Consider the following 24,432-nt stretch of genomic DNA (forward strand, 5'->3'; position numbering starts at 1 on the left):
GGAAATTAATTCAACTGTGATTTTGAAGATTGCTGGTTAGTTAAAGATAATGAGGAGCTTTACTTCTCTTTTTATATTTAAGATCTATTTTGAGATTTGGAGAAACAGGTGGGATTTGAAAGACGCATCTCCAACTTATCACCGTAACTATCAACATCCCATCTATAAGCTTGAGATCCAACCCAAAACCCTCTGAAGTTATCCCAAAGTTCCTCTCCACTGAACTGTGTACTTTTTGCTGCAACTTGATATTATGCGGCCATTATGAACGATTTTTATTCGTTCGTTCTAAAGAGCCTCAGCATGTATTTTGTATCAGCAAACTACAACTTCACTGATGGCTTCCAATGCCCAGAGTTAGCTAGCAGTGAGAGGACAGGGTAAGTGATGGTGACCGAGGCACTGGAGCAATGGATGAGCCAGCTCTGCATCATTTGCTGCAAAGGAAAGTGCAGATTTGTTCCTACCCTCCTAAAAAGTAAACTGGTCAGAGGGAATATCTCTTCAGTACACCAGATCAAGAAGCGAACGATCAGTTATAATCAAAACCAGTGACAAAAGGCTTCTTTTCCATAAATAAAACAACAGGAGATGTTTAGGCTGTATCTGTTTACCAGGATTTGTCTTCTCAAGCTGGTACCATCTGTAAAATGCCCTTTTCTTTTGTTCACTCAGGTCCGACCCCTGCTGCAACAGCCAGTGGGAGATCCGGCTCTGACTGATACCTGTAAAAAAAACAGAACAGAACCAAAAAAAAAAAAAAAAAAGAGAGAGAAAGAGAAAACTTGCTCCTTTTAAAACATTTTAAAGTGGTTTATATACTGATAAAAGGTGTTGTCTTACAAAGCCCAGGAACTCATAATGGTTCAATCAGAGAAAGTAGAGTTCAAACTTCCCACCCCTGCCCCGTCCCTACCTGCTTTAACTTATCCCTGTTGTTATTTTCAACCTTCCTCAAGGTACAGCCTGGAATCAGCACAATCAATCTACAAATAGGTCACAAATTGGGAAGCTGAATCTACTGCTGACTTGAATTGTCCACAACTTCCCGGGTTCTTAAACTTCATCTGTGAAATGGGAACAAGTCCCCTGCCTACTATTATATATAAATGATATGAGATCATTATCATCCAGTGCTTGAATAAGAAGGGAGATAAACATAGAAACAGTTTATGTGATATAGATCAAATCAGCCCAGAAATGGAGCAAGCCAACTATCAGCAGCTATAACAACGGTCAGAAAACAAAATAGAAAGGGCATCTTTCTGTCAGCAAAGCAGGATTCAAGCTCTAGGTACCCAGGCAAGATTAGGGACAAGAAGTTCCAGAGTTTTTAAAGCAATAAAACAGTAAAAGGAGAAAAAAACCCCGAGAAGTTAATACACTTCTTTCCAAAGCATAACACTGAATGAAGGATCAATGCAGAAAGGGAAACGAAGTGATTAGAAGGAGAGGAACCAAATAAAGCAAGAGGTTTAGAAGTGGACTAGGAGGTGAACTGTAGGTTCATTTGAAAATATCCAAAAAAAAAAAAAAAAGTAGTTTTCTGAATAACTGAAGCACTACTTCAGGTAGGAGGACTCCCTCTGCTTTCTACAAGGCTCTTCAGCTATCAGAAGGAGTTAACAACATCTAAACTCTCCTGAGAACTAAAGTTTTAGGAGGTGCTCCAAAGTAACAATATACTGCTGAACACCACCTGTGCCACCACCTGCTCGGTGATAATACCGAGGCAGGTAGAAGTCTGGTTTTCACACCAAAACCAAACTACCTCTCCCCTCTTGAGATGCATCAAGGTTTTATAAGATCTCATAATCATATTTAACTCATGAGAAACAACTCCCTGTAGTGTTACCACTTCTAATACAGGGGGTTTTACTATGCTCTCTTTTTTTTTTTTTTATTTACATTGAGCACTAAAGCCAGTTAATTTTAGAATGATTCAATTTGACTCTCAGGTATCATATTCAGGTGGTTTTACCCCAATCAGATTTTTAAAATCACAGGGTTTATGCTCTTAACTGTTCTTCCTTACACAGAATTCTGGAGCCTGTGAAGTTTTAATCATCATGGGGGAAAGGGATAGGTGTGTTTTGTTTCGAGTACAGAAGCTTACTGCTATCCAACAGAGCTCTGCCCACAAAACCTACCCTGGTTGGGTTTTGTTTCCCATACATCTACTGATCTTCTTAACACCCCTTCCCAGAGCTTTGCCCCACAGCTGAAAGAGTTCAGAAACAGCTGAGGCAGGCAAGAGTTGACTACCCCCGGGGCCCACACCGGGATATATAATTGAGTTTATAGTACTAGGGAAGTGGAATTATTCAACCAAACACAAACCTTAGATTCTGCCAAGTTTGTATCAAGTAACTGTGTATGCTTATACAAGTTACTACCAAAAGAAGTCAATGTAAGTTGATAAAACTCTCTGGTCCTAAACAAGGCTTCAGTCTAGTTGAAATCATGCAATCTAGATGCCTGATTGCCAGTGAAAAGACTAAGTTTTGAGAATTTGCAGCCCTTCACCTACTATTATGATTTATAAAAGCCATTTCCTTAACACAGTGCTGTTGGACACAAATGTCTGTGTCTCACTGCTTTTGGCTGCATGGCTCCTATTAATCAATGGGTAACAGCACGATTAACTTACTTGTTTACTACAGTCCATTTACACTTATTGCAGTGAATTAGTGTTTGTTGAGTGTATGGATAACAACAAAAGATATAAATGCAAGGCATTCGAGTCCTTTAGTGGAAAATCCAAATTCTGCTCAAGAGGCTGCCTGATACTGTCATAAAGTGCTACAGATGTTAGTTACTTCAGACAATGTGCTCGAGACAAAGCAAAGGAGCAGGAGCCAAAAGATTCAAGCTGTGTATTGCCATGTCCACGCTTGACTCATTGCGAGTCCTCACAGTTCATAAAGTCTCTTCTGCGAAATGGAGTTTTGTAAAGGACACTAAGATGCAGAGACTCAGTGAATGCACTATAAATTCTCAGTACATTATTATTTGACTATGGTATCGTGAATGGCACTGCAGTCCATGGCAGTTTTTTGAATTAGCAAAATGCCCACAGCCCATTTTGCTCTTTGGCAAGCAGACTTCTGTAGCAATGCTGCAAACCCAGACGGTGTGTCAGGTATGGCTTAGGCAGCTGATCCTGGTTTTGGTCATAGGAATGCAGTGGATGACCTCTAGAAAACCCTTTCGAGTCCCATTTCCTATCATTCTTTTCTGTTTTTTATTATTCTCTTACCTTGTTTCAGAGATCTGTAATGAAAGCTGAGCTTCTTAAAGGCTTCTACCTATTCCACTCCTTCTCTTTTTGCTTTTAAGATATAAAATACCTTTCATCTGTACCTCAGCTCGGTTTAAAGACCCCAGAACTGTATATCCCAACAGCTTGACTGATTCAAGGTCACATGCTGAGTCAATAGCAGAACTGATCCAGGATCTCCTAGATCCCAGTATAGTGTCTTAATCACAAACCCATCCTTCATTCTTTTCAATTTAAAACAAACAAACAAAAAAAAAAAAAAAACACAAACAAAAAAAAAACCCCAAAAAACAAAATCCCAAATTGTCATGTCAGAGTTTCTTGCATCTCAAGTGTGTTTTGCACAGTTGACTCATAGGGACAACGACTAGTACTACCATCCTGTCACATTGTCTGTAATCATGCTACTTTAGGAAATTGCACTGGCAGGAAAAAAGAAATCATCCTGCTGCCAGAAGCAGATTAATGAAATAAGTTCTCTGGAGTACTGAAAATCCAGCTGTCTTGAGGAAATTCACTGTCAAACTGAACCACAGACCTCAAGGAAGAATGCCATCCTCTGGGGTCAGCATCAGCAGGGACACAAACACATTGTAATGAGCATAACTAGTTTTCTCACAGAAAATACTGAAGGAAGAAGTGGTAATCATGAAGGATTATAGCCATTCAAATGTTGACTTCTTGCATCACATGTCACTCCTCCCCATAGCAGGTTACGCTTCCTAATTGTAAACTAAATGGAGATGACAGTACACGCATGCTCTTCTGGCCAGCCTCACTCTCTCTTACAGAAATTATTTGGGGAAAAAGTTTCCCTTTCAAATAAACAAAAGAAATGGCAATTTTTTTTTTTTTTTAACTGGTATCTGCAGAAAAAATCTGCTCATAACCCTCAAAACTGTTATTCATCAAGTCTTTGGTAACTGGTTTTCACCTTCACAGATAGATTTGTTCAGCAACTCTACTTTGCATTTCTTTAATGTTTCTTTCAGGAGAGATTTTAGAAGCACCTGGAATATGTCAGATTTGAGAAGAAAGAAACTGACTGTTTTAATTCTTCAGTTTGTAAGCAACGTCCTAGATTCATATAAAACGTGCTTGCAAAGGACATCTATCAATTTAGGAGATTAGCAAAGCTTGTTTACAGAGAGAACCTGCAAAGATCAAAAATCACAGAAAAACAAATCTTTCCATGTGTTGTCATGAGTATAAGGAAAAGAAAAAAAAAAAAAAAAGAGAGAAGGAAATTTTTTTTTTTTAAATCCAGTTTCTTGTCATTTCAGATGATCAGTAATTCTGTAATTTTCTGAACTCTTTTCACAATGGAACTAGTTAAGTTTCACTTCGTTTGTATTTGCATTTGCTCATCATCCCCATGTGTAGGTTCCAAACCTTAAGGGATTTTACATATGTTACAGCAGTGCTTCAAGGCTGCCCTCCACTGCCCTAGGTGCTGTGTGTGTTTAGCATATTATAAAGCTAAATCCTGAAGATCTTGTGTCAATTAAGACAGAGACAGTAGGACAGTGCTGAATTGTACAAGCAGAATAATTGGAAAAGTTAGTAGAACTGCACACTGAAAAAAATGTATGTTATGTGGAGGGGTTTATTTAAACAACCAACCAACCCTCTGCATTTTATTGTTGATTATTTTTTTTTTAATGGTGGTTTAGTTTTTACGAGAGTGGCCTAAAAATTGAAAAATCTGAATTAAAATTCCTGCTCTGCAACAGACTGCTTCCACTGTGACCTCAGGAAAGAAAGGTTTTTTTGTTCCTTCACTCCCTATGTGTAAAAAATAGAAAAGGTAATATTTTCAGACCTCGCAGAGGCATCATCCATCAAAGCATTTAGCCTGGCTGAAAAGGGCTCATCTGTGTATACTTCTCTCTCTCTCCTTTTCCGTAGTACATAAGAGAAAGATGTTAGTTTCTGAAAATATTTTCCCCACCCTCCATCTACATTTGGAAGCTAAGAGACAACATCTCTTAATAAGTTTACATTTATCTCTCTATCCTTTACCTTCTAACCATAACTTACGTGGTACCCAGGTACGAATTGCAGCACAAGACTTCAAATTATCCTTGATAAAATTTGGGCATCTCACCTGCCACATGTACAGCTAAATACATACCCCCAAGTAAGCTGCAGTTATGTTAAAAGGAGCTTCAAATAACAAGATAGGAAATTCAGCAGGAACTATTATTAGCTCCTGTTTATACTGTCATTTTTCTTATCAGTAGGAGATTATTTATACAGAGCCCAACCCAAGTGCTTCTTGTTTATCTTATTACAGACACCATTAAAAAAGTTTCTATAAAAAGCAGCTCCTGTATTTAGGACCAGCACTAATAAGTGTTATGCTAGGTTTTTGCTTCTTATCAATCATTCCTTTATTTTCAAGTCACCATTTAATACTCTGTTACTATTTTCCAATCTGCCCTCTTCTCTCGGTACACAAGGCAGCCCTGTAGAATGTCTTCCAGGTTTAATTTTCCCTGTCAGATTCATTATCTAAATGACTTTTAAAGTTTCGGGTAATTTTACAAAGACTAAGAGAGCCTAAAAAATTGTTTTACTGCAACAGCTGACTTGAACCTTCAGCTCCCTGTTCCTCTCTCAACTATCCGCCCTCTCCATCACCTTCCATCCCCTTGTGCTGCAGCACAGGAGAAACAAAAGGAAAAGCTGTTTACTGTTGCAGTCTGTAAATACAAGGCTGCTCAGTGTGCTTTGCAGGACTGTGGGTGATGTAGGAATGGGTATTCTGCAAATGCATTGCACTATGAGAATTAAGATGATAAAAAGGAAAAAGGTATTTCTGAACAAAATCCTAAATGGCTTGAAGAATTTGTGAAATAAAGTAAAATGGAAGTTTCAAGGGGTAGAAATTGCAGTAGAGGTTCCTGCACCAAGGACAGAACATGACAAGATACAGAATGGGGACAAATATGGTCCTAAGCACCAGGGAAGCATTATACTCTCTGATGAGCTAATCCAAGACTTGCAATTTAAAGACATGCAAATACATTGGATTAGCTAAAGTTCATCACTTGTATGTCCAATTTGGTCAACTTCAAACCCAGCTGTAATTAAGAAAAGGAAGCAAAAGTTTAGGTTCCTAGCTAAAGGTCTAGTATCACTGTTCAGATGCACTATTACACCTTTCCCCTCTCCATGCCATTCTCCCCTCCCATTCCACACACACAATTTTTTGGAGTAGTGAAGAAATTGATAGAGACTGAAAGGAGAAAGTTGACAGCATGGGTAGCCAAGCCAAACAGCTCTCCTTCTGGGCAGAGCTAGCCATAAATGCTTCATTTCTTTCTTGCCTCTTTTCCCAGGTCAGAAGAGATGAATGTGAAAAGCTGAGGCCACGCTATTCTGCCTTTATTTCAAGGGCTAAACAAATGACTCCCAGCTGATGGAGGGTGGTAATCAGTGGATGGGCCAGTTAAATATGCTCAACATCTGCACTACAGACTCCAGAAACAGCCTGCTATGTTTGTATTACAACAAACGGCGATGGAGGCTGCAGGCACACCAGCCTCTGTGGGTTGCTGATCTGTTCTTGCAAAATTGCCTCCTTTCATGCTCTTTCACAGCCTCTTCGTTGGCCAGAACAAGGTTCCACCTCAACGTGCAATACAATCAAGAGGACCCTGAGACACAGATCACTGGAGGCTGAACAGTATTCTGAAAAAGGTATCATTTCACTCTTATAGTCCTTCCCTACCCCATCTGCTATTGACCACTTGTTGGATTTTATCTATTTTTTCTCTTGTTTCAGAATTATTTACAGAACAGCTTCACCAGTAAGACTGTCTGTAAATACTGAAATGATACCACTTGGGATGATACATGCTGCAATGCATTACCTCTGTCTATACAAACTGCTTTTTTAATGAACCAAAAGTGGTTTCCAGGCCTTTCTTGGGAGCCTGTTTCACCTCTGAATAGGGAGGGATGTTGGATATGTCTGAAGAATACAGAAGTCAACTACCACTCATCAGGCCTAAGACAACTTTGGAAGTGAGAGCCCTGGGACACATGCTTTCTGCTCTGGATCTCTGTCCTGAGCTGTTGTCAGTCACTCTTCACCATGCCATGCTTTTGAAAGGAAGCTGATGTTTTTCCCTGGGTAGTGCTGAGCACACTCTTTAATCTGGTCTCTTCAAACATCTCTTTGAGATTTACAATTTCTTTCAGATAAGCCATAACTACGTACTTCATAGTGGCACATAAGTACTACACATCTGCTTTCACAAGGCTATGGGTTATATTTAAAATGAATCAGCACCCATAGACCTTCGCACCAAGCATATGGAGGATGACACAGTTCAACTGCAAAGGGTAGCGGGAGGAAGAGACTGGTGCATCACAGTGCAGCGCACTCAAGCAGCTCTCTCCCTGCTTGAGAAACCACAACATGTGCAAAATATCACTTTCTTTTCTTATTTGAAAGGCCCATGGAAACACTACTGGGACAGCTGCAAAAGGACGCAGCCATTTAACCTTTAGATCTACCTGGTTTTCCATTGATTTGGCTTGAAAAAAAAAAAAAAAAAACAAATAACACAGTGCCATTAGTTCAGTCTTTGTTCTGTCCCACTGACAGGCTCAAAAGAGACATCTAGTAATATTTTCTCCAAACACTGTGTGAGTACATTCTGGATTCCCCCTCATGTTACGCAGGAGGGTTGAGTGGGATGGGTGTGAAAGTCAACTATGTGAAGTGGACTGTGTCCTTTACTAACAAGAGGAAGAGTCTAGCAAACAATGAAAGCTCCTGAAGGCTAAGTGCCAGCTTAATGACTTTAACAACTGAAATCCAAGAGAGTACGCTGAGGATGGAAAGAGCAAAATGATCAGGTGTGAAGAGACCGGTCTTGACTTTCCTACAGTCTGTCTGCAGGGGTATCAAGACACGCAGCAAGACACCTAGCTAATTATAATTAGATCTGTTCCTTTTATTGATACAGACTCTGTCTTAGTTTTGGTGGGGTGATTCTGGATCAACGACCCTGCATACTGATAAAATAAAAAAAAAAAAATTAAAAACGCCAGCTTGTTTTGGAAAGACACTTTTTCTGCAATTTTTTCCTCTTTGCATTACTTCTCTTGAAGGGGAAGCTAGTTTCACTTGCTGGTAGGTGTGAAGGGTGCTATACAGCGGTTAGTTCAGAGATGGGTTATTCCAGGACTATATTCAGGCAAGGGCTGCACAAAAGTAGGGGAGTGACCCACTAGCTACCAAAACTTCAGCGTTCAGGTACAATTTAAGCAACTACACTTAGTGTTTAATTTTTTAAGTACTAGTGCTAACATCTGATAAGGCTAATAACATTTCTTGGAATTACACAAAATGTCAATCTCGTGATTTTACAGATAAAATTGAAACCAGGGAATGACAAGTAATTTTGCCCCAAGATCACAGAGAAGGGTTGGAGACATGGAAGGAATTCCTGGCTCCATGGCTCAAGCATCCATTTCTGTCTGCCTGCCTCAACTGCTTGCATGTCTGCAAACCCAGAGCTCCCAGCCAGATGGGTTCTTATGACATTTCAAATACTGGAAATATCATAAAAGAACAACTTCCCTCCTGCTGGTTTGGCATTCCTAGTCATCAAGGAACCTTAAAAACGATGTATTTCAAGATCTTCATTCAAGCTTGTGTTAAAAAATGAATAAATGTTATAGGTATAACATGGGAATGAGCTATCTGTATTTTAGCATCAAGTCTTCATCCTAAAACGCTGAGGCGCTGGAGTGCGTCCAGAGAAGGGCAGTGAAGCTGGTGAAGGCCCTGGAGCACAAGTCCTGGGAGGAGCAGCTGAGGGAACTGGAATTTTTCAGCCTGGAGAAAAGGAGGAGCAGAGGAAACCTTCTCACTCTCTACAGCTACCTGAAAGGAGGGCGTAACGAGGTGGGGGTCGGTCTCTTCTGCCAAGTAATGAGCGATAGGAGGAGAGGAAAAGGCCTCAAATTGCACCAGGGTGAGGTTTTTATTGGATATTAGGAAAAATTTCTTCACCAAAAGGGTTGTCAAGCACTGGAAGAGGCTATCCAGGGCAGTGGTGGAGTCCCCATGCCTGGAGGGATTGAAAAGATGTGCAGATGTGGCGCTTGGGGACGTGGGTTAGTGGTGGGCTCGGCAGTGCTATGTTAACAGTTGGAGTAGAGGATCATAACGGTCTCTTCCAACCTCAATAATTCTATGATTCTAAATATGCTACCAGCTACACTGTTCCCAACAAGCAGCGTGAGCCTGTAAAGGAGAACTAATAGCACCCCACCCCATGGAGAAGCAATAAGACTTTGTTACTCTTTGTGTAAATCTCTGAAAACACCCAAGGAAGAAGAGATATCACAGCAGCCTGTTCACTTGTCCTGAATGTGAAAGAGAGAAGACAGAGGGCAAGAAGAGAAATACTTCTCCTTCCAGGTTAAATCTCAGCTACTATGGTCATCCCCTCAACCTCACATCTGATTTTCATTAATCGAGACTTAAAGGCAAGTGTTTGAAAAACTACAAACTATCATAATCTGACTCCTGGGTGTAGTGATACCAGCTATAGCTGTGTCACCTGAGTTTTCACATACATTTTATATTATAAGTATATACTATATATCTCTCTTTCCATACATAGAGATGCAGATATGCATCTATTTGCTGCACTCAACAAACAATTTAAGAATTAAGGAAAACCGTTTTCATTTTAAGATAAAAACTTTGGGCTTATTATAATGCTGTAAAATAAAATCTGCTAGCACAAGCCACAAAAAAAGAAAAAAAAAAAAGAAAAAGTGATTCACTGGGGAAGTTCCATGATGTGCGGGACAATGGGTCTTAAATCAAAGGCATACATTATCATGACTAAGCTGACAGATCTGCACTGCAATGCAGAAAGCCGAGCAATATTCCAACATCTGCACCGTGCACAGATAGGCAGTTAGACACAGTTTCCCAAAATGAAGAAAAGACTCCTCAAGCTCTTACCTGTTACCTGTGCAACAACTGCTTGGGAAATTCTCCGATTGGCTAGGAAGGCTTTGATTTCCTCCTTTATCACACTGCTGTCCCTCCTACCAAAACAAAAAAACCAGAAGAACACACAAAAGAACGGACAGACCAAAGTGCACTTTGAAGATACAAAATGGTTTTATTTCCTTTATTTAGGGGACAAGGTGTGGAGAAGGCAAGCATTAAAATAGTCAAAGTGCCTCACCAGTGGACACTTCTTTTAGCAAGTGTCACGTTTGATCAAAGTACCCTAGCAGGAGAATGGATGACTCATGTCCTATATAATTCATATTAGGTGCAGCACTGCCATATGGAATGTACAAAGTTTCATTACACAGGGATGAATAAATCTCTCATACCAGCATAAAAATCTCAGTAATAGAAATGAGGCACAAAAATAAAAAATAAAAGATAGCAGGGTCTGCATGGTTACTGACACAAATGAATATACATACACAAACCTTCTCCAACCTTTCAAGGAAAGGACCCGAAGAAGAAAAGACTTCGCAACCTCTATCTCTCCACCCCTCCTTTCTCAGCCCACAGCTTGCACTGAAAGAACAGTGCCATTTATTTAAAGCCTCTGTATGATTTTTACAAGGTGTGCAAAGATAGTTCAGAAGGGACTAAAACTGTGCTAAAAAGAAAACAATTTGGAGGATGCACAGGGACCGTGTTATGCAGCAAATTTCCATTGCAGTAAACACATACTTTTCCCTCCTCTTCCTCCCTCCCTTCCTGAGAAGGGCAGACTTTATTAGGCTTTATTATTTGGCAATGTCCCTTCCCTTCTCCCCTCCTGCCCCAGCACCAATCAAGGCAGATTCAAACTTGCAAATGTAAATGCAAAATAAATGCTATGTTCTGGGTTCATTTTTATTTCTGTATCCAACACTCATCATCCACATGCCTGCAAATAAAAATAGTTTCAGTTTAAATAAGCACTAAAAGCATTACCTGAGACTTACCGCGTAGGAACCTGAAACTCAAAAGAACAATTTAACTTCAGCAATGGGAACTCCTACATACTGCTACACTCACCACCTTCCTGCATTAGTCTATTATCCTGCAGCCAACAGTAAATGAGGTTGATCAGCTTTTCTTACTGCTCATCTCTAATCCTCTCCCCCAAAAGCCACACCTTTACCCTAAATCTCTAAACTACTTCTAACATCTTTTCACCCTGGAGCTTATGGACCCTAGTTCTCTCATATGTACTCCATAAATGCTGCAATTTTCGGGGGGGAAAAAAAAAGACATTCCAACATTATGATCAAAATTGTTTTGAGACATTTGGCCTTTCCTCTTACTTCTTTTTGCTATCAAGCCCACTGACTCTGGCTTTCATCCTCAGTGGTATAAACCCTTCCTTTCATCTTTGCCATAATGCTGAAAAAGAAGCTGCTAAAAGTAAAGGAAGGTCAGTCTGGAAAAACAACCCCAACTGGCTCTCACTGAAGACTTCTGCTTCTTCTGTATTATTTCTATTTTCCTACGCCAACTGCAGACTGCAAATCCCAGAGAGAGTCAGCCCCTACCACAAACTATAAACAGATAACATACATGCTCTGCAGATCCCAGTGGAAAGTATGAACCAAGCAGATTCCCTATTCCCCCTATATATGGAAGGAAATACAACTGGTATGAAGTAGTGGAGGAGGGGTCATGTGAATTGACACTCAGAAGACTTCTGAATAAGAGTAGGGCAGAAAATTAGTGCACTAACATCAGTTTCAATTTCTGGTACGGCATGGGAAAAAATATTTCAACAGTAAAACAGACTGTGGGATACTCACACTCAGCCAGGTGTTGTCTACACAAGACTAAGAGGCAGGTGAGAGGTACTGAGATAGTGACTCCTAGGGAACTAGCAGAGGGATAACTGTCTAAAGCAGTGCCCGATTTCTGGGTAATACCTATCAGTACTCCAGCAGTCCTCCAACACGCAGATTTCTTCTGAGAGCTTTCTCACTCTGGCTTTCCAAAATTTTTAGAAAGACTTCTACTAACCTCATCAGCTCCTCCACTTTGTCATCAATGTCCAAATCCTCTTCCGAAGCTTCAAAACTGTATGACCTTTGAGCCAAGCTGTTTGCAAGCGGGTAGCGGGTAGGTGACATCTTCCCGTTGAATGCAGACAACCTCTCGTTACTCTCCCTCCCGTTCTGATTAGTAGTGCAAGGCTGTGGGGAGGTGTCGTAACTGTTGCTCGGTGACGGGGACATCCCAGAATGCTGGGTCTGTGTTGAAGCTGTGGCTGTAGAGGAAGATGCTGGAACATTGTTGGTACTGTTGCTGTAGGAGCCACCTCCATAGCTAGACCTTCTTCCAAATTTGTCGCTATGCTCTTGATCAAGACGATCCAAGGTTTCCAGCGCGTGGAGAATTTCATGTCTGGTCATTCCTGTACGTCTCAGGCGCTGAAGAAGGTCTATCTGCTCTATGGTAAATCTTGGTTCGTCTGTGTAGTGAGACATGGTTTCCAGCAGACTAAAAACAAGGCAAAATGTAAAAGCAAATACTTCAGTTCAGTAGTTCTCTGTGGCACACGAAAAGCACCTTACATGCAGAAAAGTCCAATTCTGGTCCAAAACTCTGCCACACACATGACAGAGCTGGCAGCCCAACAGTCCACCTCCAAACAAGCTCAGGAGGCAACCTCCCACGAACGCTTGTCTCACTATGTAGCAGAAAGGCCTATTTTCTTTGATGTGCTCAAATACCGTTTCTGTCTTCTACTAGCATTTTCTACACCTTCTCCAACAAACCTGCAGTTAGTACCCTTTTGCTTTTGAGAAACCACTGCTACAGAGAGACAGCGGTTGCTCTGCAGTTAAGGCTGCAACTTGATTTCAGACAAAATTTTGCCTATTGCTAAGTATCCACCAGGCAGAAATCTCAGATTCCCAAACTGTTGAGGCCAGAGGTTGAGATTTTCTGGAGAACTTTTAACCACTTGTGATGTGAGATTTATGAATCTCAACTTTGAATGTTAAGTACAAAGAGCTCAAGTTGCCCTAACTTTTTGTTACTACCTTGAAAAAAACAAGATAAAAACATACCTAGCGGAAATTCTAGTAGCCTGTAGGACCAAAGTTGATTTGACTGAAGTCCCGTTTCTGAAGTTAGTAACTTTTGAACCTGGAATGTTGTCACAGATCGCCTGCCCTAACAAGGAAAGTGCAGCACATCCAATTACTACTGAGCTTTCATTTAAAGAAATAAGTCTACAGCCTTTTCCCCTCCAAAGGCAGGCTTCTCACGTAACTCAATCACCATGGTGGCTCATCAAAAGCATTTTTAACTCCTAACCTTCCAGAGGTGCCAGAACAATGAACATGTATTTGCTGCAAAGCCCAGAAATGGAATTGAAAAAAATCACAATATGCTCCCTTAATCTCTTTTCCTTCCTAAGTCTCCTCACTACAGATCCAAATGGCATACAAATGACAAGATCACCTCCTTCAAAACTCAAGATCTTGAGAAGAAGGATGGCAGATGGAGGGCAGACAGAACTTGGAAAAAAGATCAAGGCATTTTCCATCCTTCTTGTGAATCTTATGAGTCAAGGGTTTATTACAATTCCTGCAGGAGAGCAGGGTAAAGAAATCACTCAAACTCCAGGAGACATGACAGAGCTAATGTACAATCCCTACAAGCGAGAGCACACAAACAGCAGCCTCAGGAAAGTCAAGGAAGAATTCCAAGGACTCTATGAAAACCAAAAGAGGGATGGCAGCTGTCACAACTATGCTAGACCTTCCAGGGACAGGGCTGCCTATTTCTCTCCACAAATTCTGAAGATCACTCCTTATTTCCATTTCAGCACTGGCACTGAGAAATCCCCAACACGAGCCACAGAGTGACAAGACTTTTTCAGTTGCTCCATTTAGACTTTTTTCAGATACATGAATCACAGTAAACGAAGCGGGTAGGTTTTTGGGGGTGTTGCAAGGGAATCTCTTCAGGGGGAGTAACATCTCACGACACAGACCTGACTAGGCCATGGGAACAGGTCTATCCTTGAGTCAGAGGGCATAGTCATGTCAGTATTCATAAATTAAACAGTGCTCAGGAAGAAGCATCATAGCATCTACACAGTCGTCTGCAGCATTATTAAATCACTGCAACTGTCTCTGGCACAGTTTTGGTACAGCACAACCAGATCACTCCTGACCAGTTCCCAGGATTTTTTTCTTTTCAAGATTTTGCATGAAACAGAAACCACAATCACTCTGGATGCAGCCACTCAAGTCACAAAGCTCAGAGAGCCTGGTAGTATGGATGTGGCCAAGTGGCCTTAGGCCTGAAGAACAGCACGGAGAACTGGCTTGCTTAGTTGAGCCGTAGCTAGAGCGTAGCTGTACAGACATGGTGCTAAAAAAGCCAGGATGCGTGAATCCACAAAAATAGCATTTTCAGCCTGGAAAATATAGAAATGAGAAGAAGCTCCTGTCTTGGGCCTCATCAAGCAACTGTTGAGCCTCTTTCATTGTTTCAACTGTACGTACGTGGGAGAAGGAAGCAGGAGGACAATGCAAGGGGATGACTCCCATCCAAGAAAATGACTATGTGAGAAGACAGACAGACTACAGCCATAGAAGTGCTTCAGTCCAACAGGAATGTGCTGTCCTTTGGACAATTGATTACTCAAGACGTACAAGCCATTTTAAATTTTAAAAGACAAGCACCCGGATTATTCTACTAAAAGGAGGGCACAGCAGCCAATGCAGCAGTAGACTAGCAACTGACTGGAATTGTAACAACTACAATTTGGAAGTCACATCTCAGACTGAGACGTTCGGAGCTTGACAAGGAGCATTTAGAAGCAGACACTGTGTTCTAGGTCTGGCCTCTCAGCTGGGGGAGGCAGGGCTGCTCAATCCTTTTCTCCAAGCTCGGTGAGAACAGATGTGTCACACTGACTCACGTCACAAACTCTGGTACAGCCTGAAAGCCCCCCATGTCAGCTCCGAGTAGCACAGTTTTCAAAGAGAAAAATCTCTTCTTAAACATCTGGCGTTGAGATGGTTTTCACTAGATATGCCAGCTTGCCTTTCCTTAAAGACAAACCCATTTCTGGCATTTCTTACCTGTATTTCTCATGTCACTATTTCCTGGATCATTTATCTGTCAATATCAAGTTTCATGTGCTCAAGCACTTTGTTGAACTGGAGAATTTAATGAACCAGAACCTCCATCCAGAATTACCTCTACTCGGAATTCCTACTTTACTGACTCTTCACTGTTTAATACTAAAATGTACTTTAGACTATCTAGTTTAATGTCCCATTTGTCACAGACCTAGAAACCCAAAACTTCTGTCCTTCTAGCCCCGTGAACCGCAAAACTCACACCTGACAAAAGCATGACTTTCCACACAGCTTCAGAAACATCAACCAACACAGAACTTATCATTTCCTGCAGCGGGTTGTGGCCATGGTCAGTCACTCCCTTTAAAATTCGGGTGTGATTCCTAATTTGCCTAAAATGTCAGGACTGAGTTTCTAGATCTGGATTCTTAGGCCAAATTAATCTCCTTTAGTGAATTACACGTAATCCTTCAGTGAATCCTAAGTATCCTTTAGTGAATTACACATAATGAACTGTAGTGTTCTTAGATGCAAGAGGAATGGTTGACCTTCTGTCATATGCAGCTGCATGGGAGTAAGTGATCTGGCCTCCAATTTGTTCCACTTTGATGCAGTGGGGTTCTGGTGTGCCTGGGCAGTAATTTCAGTTGCACAGTGATGCAAGGGCTGCTGGACAAGGCCATCCTCTGCCATAAGAATAAGACAGTCAATGACTTCCAAACCGGGTCCTACGGACTGCTGTTAATCTGTGGACTGCTTCTGAAAGGCTCGCAGAAAGTAATCTAGGAGTAGCAAACCTACTGTCAAATTGAATCCATTATACTACGTTTAACACAGTCACTGGGAAAATGTTGTTAATCTGAAAAAAACAAAACAAAACAACCAAACAAACAAAAAAACAAAACCAAGATCAATGATCGCTCAGTCTGTCCATACAAAGCATTCTTCTATCCCTCAAACCCTTTTAGACAACTTTCATATAATTTTTCAACACTTAAAAAGAACACCAAAATCAGATGTAGCATCTCACTGCCGGTCTCACTAATGTCATATACATAAACAGCACATACTGCATCTGACATACTTCTTTTTGGGCTTCTTGATTTTGAACTCCTATTCACATTTTCATGTGCTTTTCTACACAACCATGAGATCTAGAAACAATGCTTCTGGGTGAGTTTTATGTATTGAACACAAATGCAGGAACTGGGAATTTTCCATTAAAAAAACCAAACAAACATTGCAAAACGTGGTATTACTGAACATGTTCCAATATTGCCAACTATTCACTGCTTTGTAGTGAATAACTACAGTAACATTATTTAGAACTGTTATTCCAGCAGGGCTTCAGTTATTTTCCCTTTTTAAAATATTTTAATAAACTTACCCTGTTTAAAGATCAATTTAAAAGGAGCTAAGTAAATCTGCCATTTTAGAATCATCATAATTTCATTCACCTCATTAATTAATGGATATTCTCCACTACTTCATCCCCCCCATATTGCTGTAAGAGCCTCTTATCCTCCTGAACTTCTCTGGCTAGGTATAATTCAATTTGCTTCCCTCCTCTTTTTCCTTGTGAAATACAATCAACTGCAAAAGTAACAAATAGTAAAATAAGATAGGGACAAGCAGAATGATTGGGGGTGTGCAGGAGAAAATAAAGACAGCAAATACTTCTCCTGAGAACAAAGACTGTGGACCGACTGCTTTGTTGTAGTCAAACTTTGCTGCCAGTATAGCAAAATATCTTCAACACTGTCTCAGCTTATAATCGCATGCTTTATCTTCTGATCAATTAGCAAAACTCTCACCAGTTACAATGGGCTATCAAATTTCCTTGGGGAAATATCCGAAAAAGAGAGCCAACCAAGAGAGAACTGCCATGCATTTTCTCCCTGAAATTTTGCAAGCAAAACCTTTCCAAAGTACTAATTAAGCTCAAACCTAAAATTGACCAATTTAACAACTGAAACTGGCCCTTTAAATGAATCAAGTTTATTTAGATCCTGGCAGAAAAAAAGGTAGCCTAAAGTAGCAAACTTATTTAAATTTCTTACATTAAATTGGCAGTCACACCCCAAAGTAAGATGGACCATTTCCACTTACTGCCTCTTGGTATCTATAAAGCATTAAAACTTCATGCTTATCTTTCATGGCTCATCCAAAAGGAACCTGAGGTACCTGAATATCAGATTGAAGGGCGAATTCTAAAGAGCTAAATAAAAAAGGACTTATTTTCCCTCCCAAAACCACAGATATAAAATAACCAGCAGGTCTCAACCAGTCAGATGAAGCATGACTCTTTTTCGCTTCTCATTCCACTTTCTAGAGCGAAGGCTGTTTAGGGGCATAATTGCTCTCAACACCACTCCTTTTCCTTGTCCTATCACCAAGACTTACTCAGCCTCTTTTTGGTATGAATTTCACCCTTTAGATATGGGGCTCCCTTCCTCATTTCAAACGTACTGATCTTGAGTAGGGGTACATAGCCAGATACAGAGGTGTTCTCTTCCCTTCTCTTCCTGCATCTCATAGAGAAAAGTAAGGAGAAACACATCAAGGGTTTCTCACCTACGATCACAGCCCAAGCCCACACAGAATCATTTACCCAACATTAACCTTCTAGGTGATGGAACACAGCAGAACAATCCCATAAAAACAGCTACGAGCTAACTCCATGTCCAATTGAACTTGCAGAAGTTCAAAGCAATTCAATTACCCATTTGGGAATAAGGCCAGACACAGCCTTAACACCTCTAACACATGAGAAAATGGTTCTGGACATTTTAATGATCACAAGAAATCATTTTTTCCACTCTTCTACTCACTGTACATGAGTAGGAAGTACTCTAGCATCACTGAAGAGATCCTCTTCTGCAGAGGTCCTTCTCTAAATTTCCATTAAAATTCACTGCTTTATCAAATAAGCTCCGCAGAGCGCAAAACTTAAAAAAAAACAGTTGCGTTTTTTGATATAAGACCTATAGTTGATACAAGCTGCATAGTATGGATGTGGGCTAGAGCCAAAGTGTTCAAAACAGGATCCTGGGTCTGGTAATTGGTTTTAAAATGATTCTGATAAAGTCTCATCAACTGTGGCAAACAGGATGGGGAGAGATGCCAACTTCTACCCTTCTTTGACATATGGCACATACTGATGGGCCAGGGTAGGACCGCAACAGCACTACACTGTCCTGTTAATAGTATCTCCAGAATTTGTAATCTTATCTGTTATAGCACCATCATTTTTTGCAACATAACATGCACTTTCTTGCTGTCACTGAACACAATCTTACCCTTCAAATGGAAGAGCAAAATCAGTAGGTAAAGTTGCAGCTTTTCAACTGAAGTATGTTACCCCAAAGTATATAGCAATACAATTACATTCTACAACTAGTTAACTAAACGAGTGTTTTGTCTTTCTCACATCTTGAACTCCTTAGCCTGCCAGTTCTTTTCCTGTGCATATGTGCATATAGTACTAGTGAGAACTCCTAATAACTGTGGAGATGGATGTCCTCCAGCTATTAAAAGTATGTAACAGAGAGAGCAGCTGTGTTGGCTTTGCATGCCCAGTCCCCAGATCATGCACCGGTGTAAGGATCCTCGTTCGGCATAACTGGGCTGCTCTGTTTCCCTTCTACGTGAGGCCTTTGATCTAGACAGCAAGCAAAAATGAGTATTAAGGATGGCATTGCTGTTTCCAAAGGCAATATAAATTGCTTATCAACTGACCCAATATTCAACAACCTAATTCACATGAACTATCACTCTGAATGCTATCAGAACCAGTGACTACAAAGAAACTCCACTTCCAGTTGCCTACTGTGCCAATTTTTTAACCATGCTTTATATTATGCAAGCTTGTTTCTCTCTCCATACGTTTTTATGAGATCCAAACACCCAAGCACAGTTTCATTCGCTCTTCCTTCCTTTTCTACATCTCGCCCACCGTCACCCATCCCAAAGGATGCAGCTGGTTCTTACAAGATGCTCAAAAGAGGAGCTTTCATTCTGAGCTATAGCCGTTCCAGAGCTGTTGATGTATATCACAAAGTAAACGGTGCACACCACATACACACTTTCAGAGACAAAGACTGTGACCCATCAAGTGCAGCTCTAAGACACTTTTGGAACAAAATTGGGACATTTAGGGCATAACACTATCTAGCCCTCTGAAATTCAAGCTTTGGCCTTTTCTGTTCTTACTGAACTCCTTTTATTTACAGCCAATTTAAATATTTCAGAAACACCCAAAGCTTTGAACCATTTTAAGCAAAGCTGCCTTCAAAACAGTAGTTGATGCTATGAATTCTGGGGCGCAACAGAGGATTAAGGATCTGACTCATCTAAGCCAACACTTATGCTCATCAGTTGCGACTCCAGTATTTTCAGTGCAGTTGTACCAGTTTTCAAGAGAGAGGGGGAAAAAAAAAAAAAAAAAAAATCAGGCCTCAAGTGCTCATCATGTCAACGAACACAGAGCCATCCTTATCCATACGTTAGCATAATTATCTCCTGCAGTTGCATCTCTTAGTTCTGATTTTCAAAGAGGACTCTACTCCCATTCATCCTGATTCACAAACAAAATGTAATGCTTGTAATGACTGCTCTCATCCCAGGGAAACGAAAGCTTCACATTGCAGCAAGGAGTGAAATCAGACTACAAGCTGATCTATCGAGGTTAAACGTCACCAGTTCTGTTTATGAATGCAAAACACTGCCTTATGAATGCAGAACACTGCCATACGCTTTCGATCAAAATGGGTGACAATTAATAAGAGCAGCCTGAAACTTCTGAAAATAAATCCAACGTAATCAAATACTCACCGCTACACAAATTATAGAAGGCAAGCTGAGAGCAGAATATCAACATATCATTTCTTCAGGAGGCTTCAAGTTTCTCAGCTAGTTAAAGAGCCCCAAACCCAGATTCACTACTTCTACATAAGCTGTTCTTCCACTCGAGTCTCTGAAATTCTTCACTGCCGATAAAATATTTTTTACTGGATGCTGGCACACTAGCAGTAAGCAAACACCAGCAGTTTTGCCACTGATTCCACTTGGGTGAGTAATTTACTCAGCATCATAGTAGCCACTTTACATCTCTGGGAAAGTGAGAGAGAATCGGAGATTGATCTTACAAGGCAAAAATATAAATGCCAATTATTGTCATAATCCAAGTCTTACAAAAGGGACTGACCTCTGACTAAGCAAGGGGCTGGGAGTCAGATACTTCAGAATGCTGCTCAAGGCACAGACTGATTTGCACTGACACCTTATCTGCCTAACCCTAACCTTCCCTACTTCCAAAATCTGGGTTTCCCACTATTGTTGCAATTCTACAGCAACGAGGCAGGAACTGAAACTCTGAGGCTGGATTCAAGGGCAGAATGAGGGATCAGAAGAACTAACGAACAGAGAGAAAAGCTGTAGTGTCAGCTGAGGGCTGAACCAGGGCCCAAAGCCCAAACCCGTGCCAAGAGCAAAGGAGGAGCCCTTAGATTTGGGAGCTGAAAACTAAACTTTGGATATGTAAGTTCTGTAACAGAATCAGGGCAGGACCTGTGAGCTTGAGTTATGCAGCTAAGCAAATCTCACCAACACACAGAAACACTGTCGTTAACCCACATGAAGAAACAGAGTCACTGTGGCAATAAAACAGATGTGGGCTTAACCTAGACACCAGACTGGCAACTCACGTACTTTCAGCTGTCAGGATTACAGGGGTAGGTACACTGCTGTCTTCTGCCTCCTCTGCTTCGCTTCAGAATTTGATCAATCCTTTATTAAAATCCAGACAGAATCTCAGAATTCTTCTCCATTAATTCTGCTAGCTGGAATATGAAAATACTTGAAACATATCTTTCTACAGAATATCCCTGTGAGGTAAAGAGGTAAAACTATGCTCATTTTTGAAGACCAAGAGCTCGAAGAAAGGGGCTGCCCCCTTCAGACATGTCAAAATGACTTGTTCAAAATCACACAAGCATCCTGCAAGAAGGCAAACCAAGTGCCCGGCCAAACTTTGAGCATTTTCTCACCACACATACAGCCATCCTACAGGGTCCATCTATGGCATCAGATATGACAAGGTGTAGGACAAGTTTCAAGAAATGCCATCACCAGGATTTCCACCACCTCTCTTCCATGCATAAAGAAAAAGAGACATTCTGAAGTATTTCAGGCACCTCCGTTCTCCCTCAGGATCCATCACCAGCAGTAACAATCACCACACTTTCTTAAAAGACTGACTTCAGAAAACTAAAATCCAAACTCAGCAAATAACTGAAATCTACCTATCCCTACACTTTTGTGTTTAACTACAAAGCATTTTTTTTTTTTCCCCCCACTAGAAAACAGTTTGTAAGTGTAGTTTTACTGGCACACAGTCTTAGTGAAGCCAAAGATTCTACTTGGTGGACAACTCAGGAATAGATACAGTGGCTTCTTCAAGAATATAAATCATAATGGCAAAACTATGGGCTTTTGGCCACAGTTGCTTCCAAATTAAGAGTTTTATTTTATTTAAAAGCATTTCAAAAAGAAACACACATCCTAATTAATGCTCTTAAAGCAACATCTCTGTGTGGCCCAGACCTGAACTAGGGAAATTTCCTCTTGTACAACATAGAGAAGGTCCGTTCTATATTCTCAGGACAAGTCCAAATCTTTCTGTGTCTTACTTGGAGCAGGACAACACCTACAGATGCGAGTCCTGAGGCTGCAGATGCACATGAGAGGGTGAACCGCCCTACTACCTGTTCTTCTGCCCAGCTCCAGGACTTGGTGGAAATCTCCACAGCCCAGTTCGCTAACCCAGCAGAAAAACCAATCAACCAACCCATCCACCCATAGCTAGTTTCTGCCTGGGTTAGTGAGCTGAATCAGCTTAGAGGAGGGTTGATGAGCTTCGAGAAGATGATGATTGCTATTACCAGCTCGAGATGGGGGGCAAGCCAATTTGGCTAAAAGCAGAAGTGGGCCTAAGAGGCACACATGCAACATGATTTCTTTTAGGTCCCTTTCAGAGTGGCTTAGCTGCCTGTGAAATCATGAATTAACTCATCTGTTTTATCTTAAAGTAAAACTAAGGGCTCAGACAAGACACTGTTTCAGTTAAGGAACCTTAAAATGCCTACTGAACGTTCCTACAGCCACCAACTATTTACATGATACCTTGTCACTGAAGACAAAAAGAGCAAATCAGCCAAGTCCTCTTTCACCCAAGTTTAACTAACCTGTTTCATGTCATGTTTCAAGGAAGCTGGACAGTTAACACAGCTCAGCCCCGTGGTGACTTTCTAAACCACTATAACTCCACTGTCCGCTCCTCAGTGTGTGCTGACTTTGGCATTGTTCACATACTCGTTTCTTTCTTTCTTTTGTTTTTCCCGAACGATGACAAGGCTTCAATCTAGTCCTTTTCCATCTGCATTACTCACACTGATTTTCTCTCCACTCAGCAGGCTTTTACTCACTCCCAAGACAGCTCTGTCATTGCTGGCAGTCAGATTCATAAGCACTGGCCTGATAATTCAGGTAAACTAAGTGACGATGTTGAAACTGTCTAGTTCTATCAGAAATCATATTCTGAGAGAGAATTTGACACATGCAACACAAATTAACACATATTAATTAATCAATACTGCCATGAGCCTGTGAAGTACAAATAATTACTCCCATTATATTTATGGGGAACCCAGTAGAGATATACTTGCATTGGCTTAGTTTCAGATAAATTACTAATTCTTCTTAGACCAAAATCAAGAGTCTTGTGTTCACACCATGCCTCAAATTCCTCTCGAGTACTGACTCCCGTCCAACTGTAGATAAGAATTAGGTAGGTGAAATGGTAACTGCAGCCAGCTGCCTACTTTGCTCTTCTGACAGAGGATGCTGCCCCATGACAGGAGTAACCAAACTATTCTCTAACCATGGTAGATTTAAGAAAGTCCAGTATTTAGAGTTAATTTTTTTTTTTAACAATGAAAAAAAAAAAAAAAAAAAAAAAAAGAGGACTCTGTTTTCTTCTTTCCCCTTCTGAAACCACAATGCTTACTTATCCTTTTTAAAAGATATCTACAGTTTAATCTGGAAACTTTATACCTAAATGGGTCATCCTGGTCCATTTCCTCTAATTTAATACTCTCGAATCCCCTCCAAAATAGGTTCACCCCAGCTTTCACTCAGTCAAAAATTATTCACCTATACTTATACTGCATTCTCAATGACCGTATTAACTGTACATAAAATGGAATAAATCAAAAAAGCTGCTACTTCTCTGATGGAGGGTGGCAGCTGATTAACAGGGCACATCAATGAGCCACAACGATTCCAGAAAGCAACAGAACAACACGATATCCAACTAAAACTGCACAGGGGCAGAACGTGACTGAAACCTAGCTGAAGCACAGGAAATTAAAATTATATAATTCACAGTTTGGAAATTTCTGTTAAAAGTCTGATTCAAAGTTAAAGCTGACAGCCTGTCCTTGTGCTCGCACAAAGCACAGAGGAGCTCTAAGATCACTCTGCAAACTCTGAATTACCAATATAACAAAGATGCACAGGGCAGTGCGGCCTTACCTCCAGACTTCTTTCCTGCTGTGAACTAGATCTTTACAATTTCAAGTGGTGATTTTAATACTGAAATCCAACTATTTCCATCTAAAAGAAAGAGGAGGTGGCTCAGGGGACTGGCAACGAAGTAGGAAACCACTGGTTTTCAATAGAAGACTAAGCTACCAGCATCGGAAAATAACTAATTAATAGTTGTATCAAGAAGAGGTCTTTCTGAAATACATTGGTAGTTTAGTTTCCAAGACAAAACCCCTGGCAATTGTTTTTTTTTGCCGTGGCTCTCTCTACAGAAGTCTGACTGCACTGCCACTCGCACTATGAGTGTCCATGTGCTAGATGAATAATACTCAGCCTTGAAATAACCCATCTGGGAAAATTTAACTGCATGCACGGCAGCCCAGTCTCTTGCTACCTATTCTGCAAACAGGATTTCTCTTTCCAACTCAGTC

The 24,432-nt window shown here is 40.8% G+C and overlaps 1 protein-coding gene across 12 annotated transcripts in view; it reads right to left on the minus strand.

Annotated features, from left to right (window-relative positions):
• HMBOX1 (homeobox containing 1) overlaps positions 1–24,432 on the minus strand; it is a 122,710-nt gene that overhangs the window by 50,727 nt on the left and 47,551 nt on the right. For all 12 annotated transcript variants that reach the window (XR_006166385.1, XM_042802975.1, XM_042802970.1 and 9 more), the window contains exons 3-5: positions 12,315–12,794; positions 10,281–10,366; positions 615–725 (exon numbers count right to left, since the gene is read on the minus strand). Coding sequence is in view for 11 of the 12 variants with exons in the window: in XM_042802975.1 (XP_042658909.1) it covers positions 615–725; positions 10,281–10,366; positions 12,315–12,794 (677 nt within the window). In the remaining variant the exon portion in view is untranslated. The remainder of the gene's footprint in view (positions 1–614; positions 726–10,280; positions 10,367–12,314; positions 12,795–24,432) is intronic.

Source organism: Tyto alba, unplaced genomic scaffold (genome assembly GCF_018691265.1).
Source record: "Tyto alba isolate M040663 unplaced genomic scaffold, T.alba_DEE_v4.0 Super-Scaffold_40, whole genome shotgun sequence".
NCBI lineage: Eukaryota > Metazoa > Chordata > Aves > Strigiformes > Tytonidae > Tyto > Tyto alba.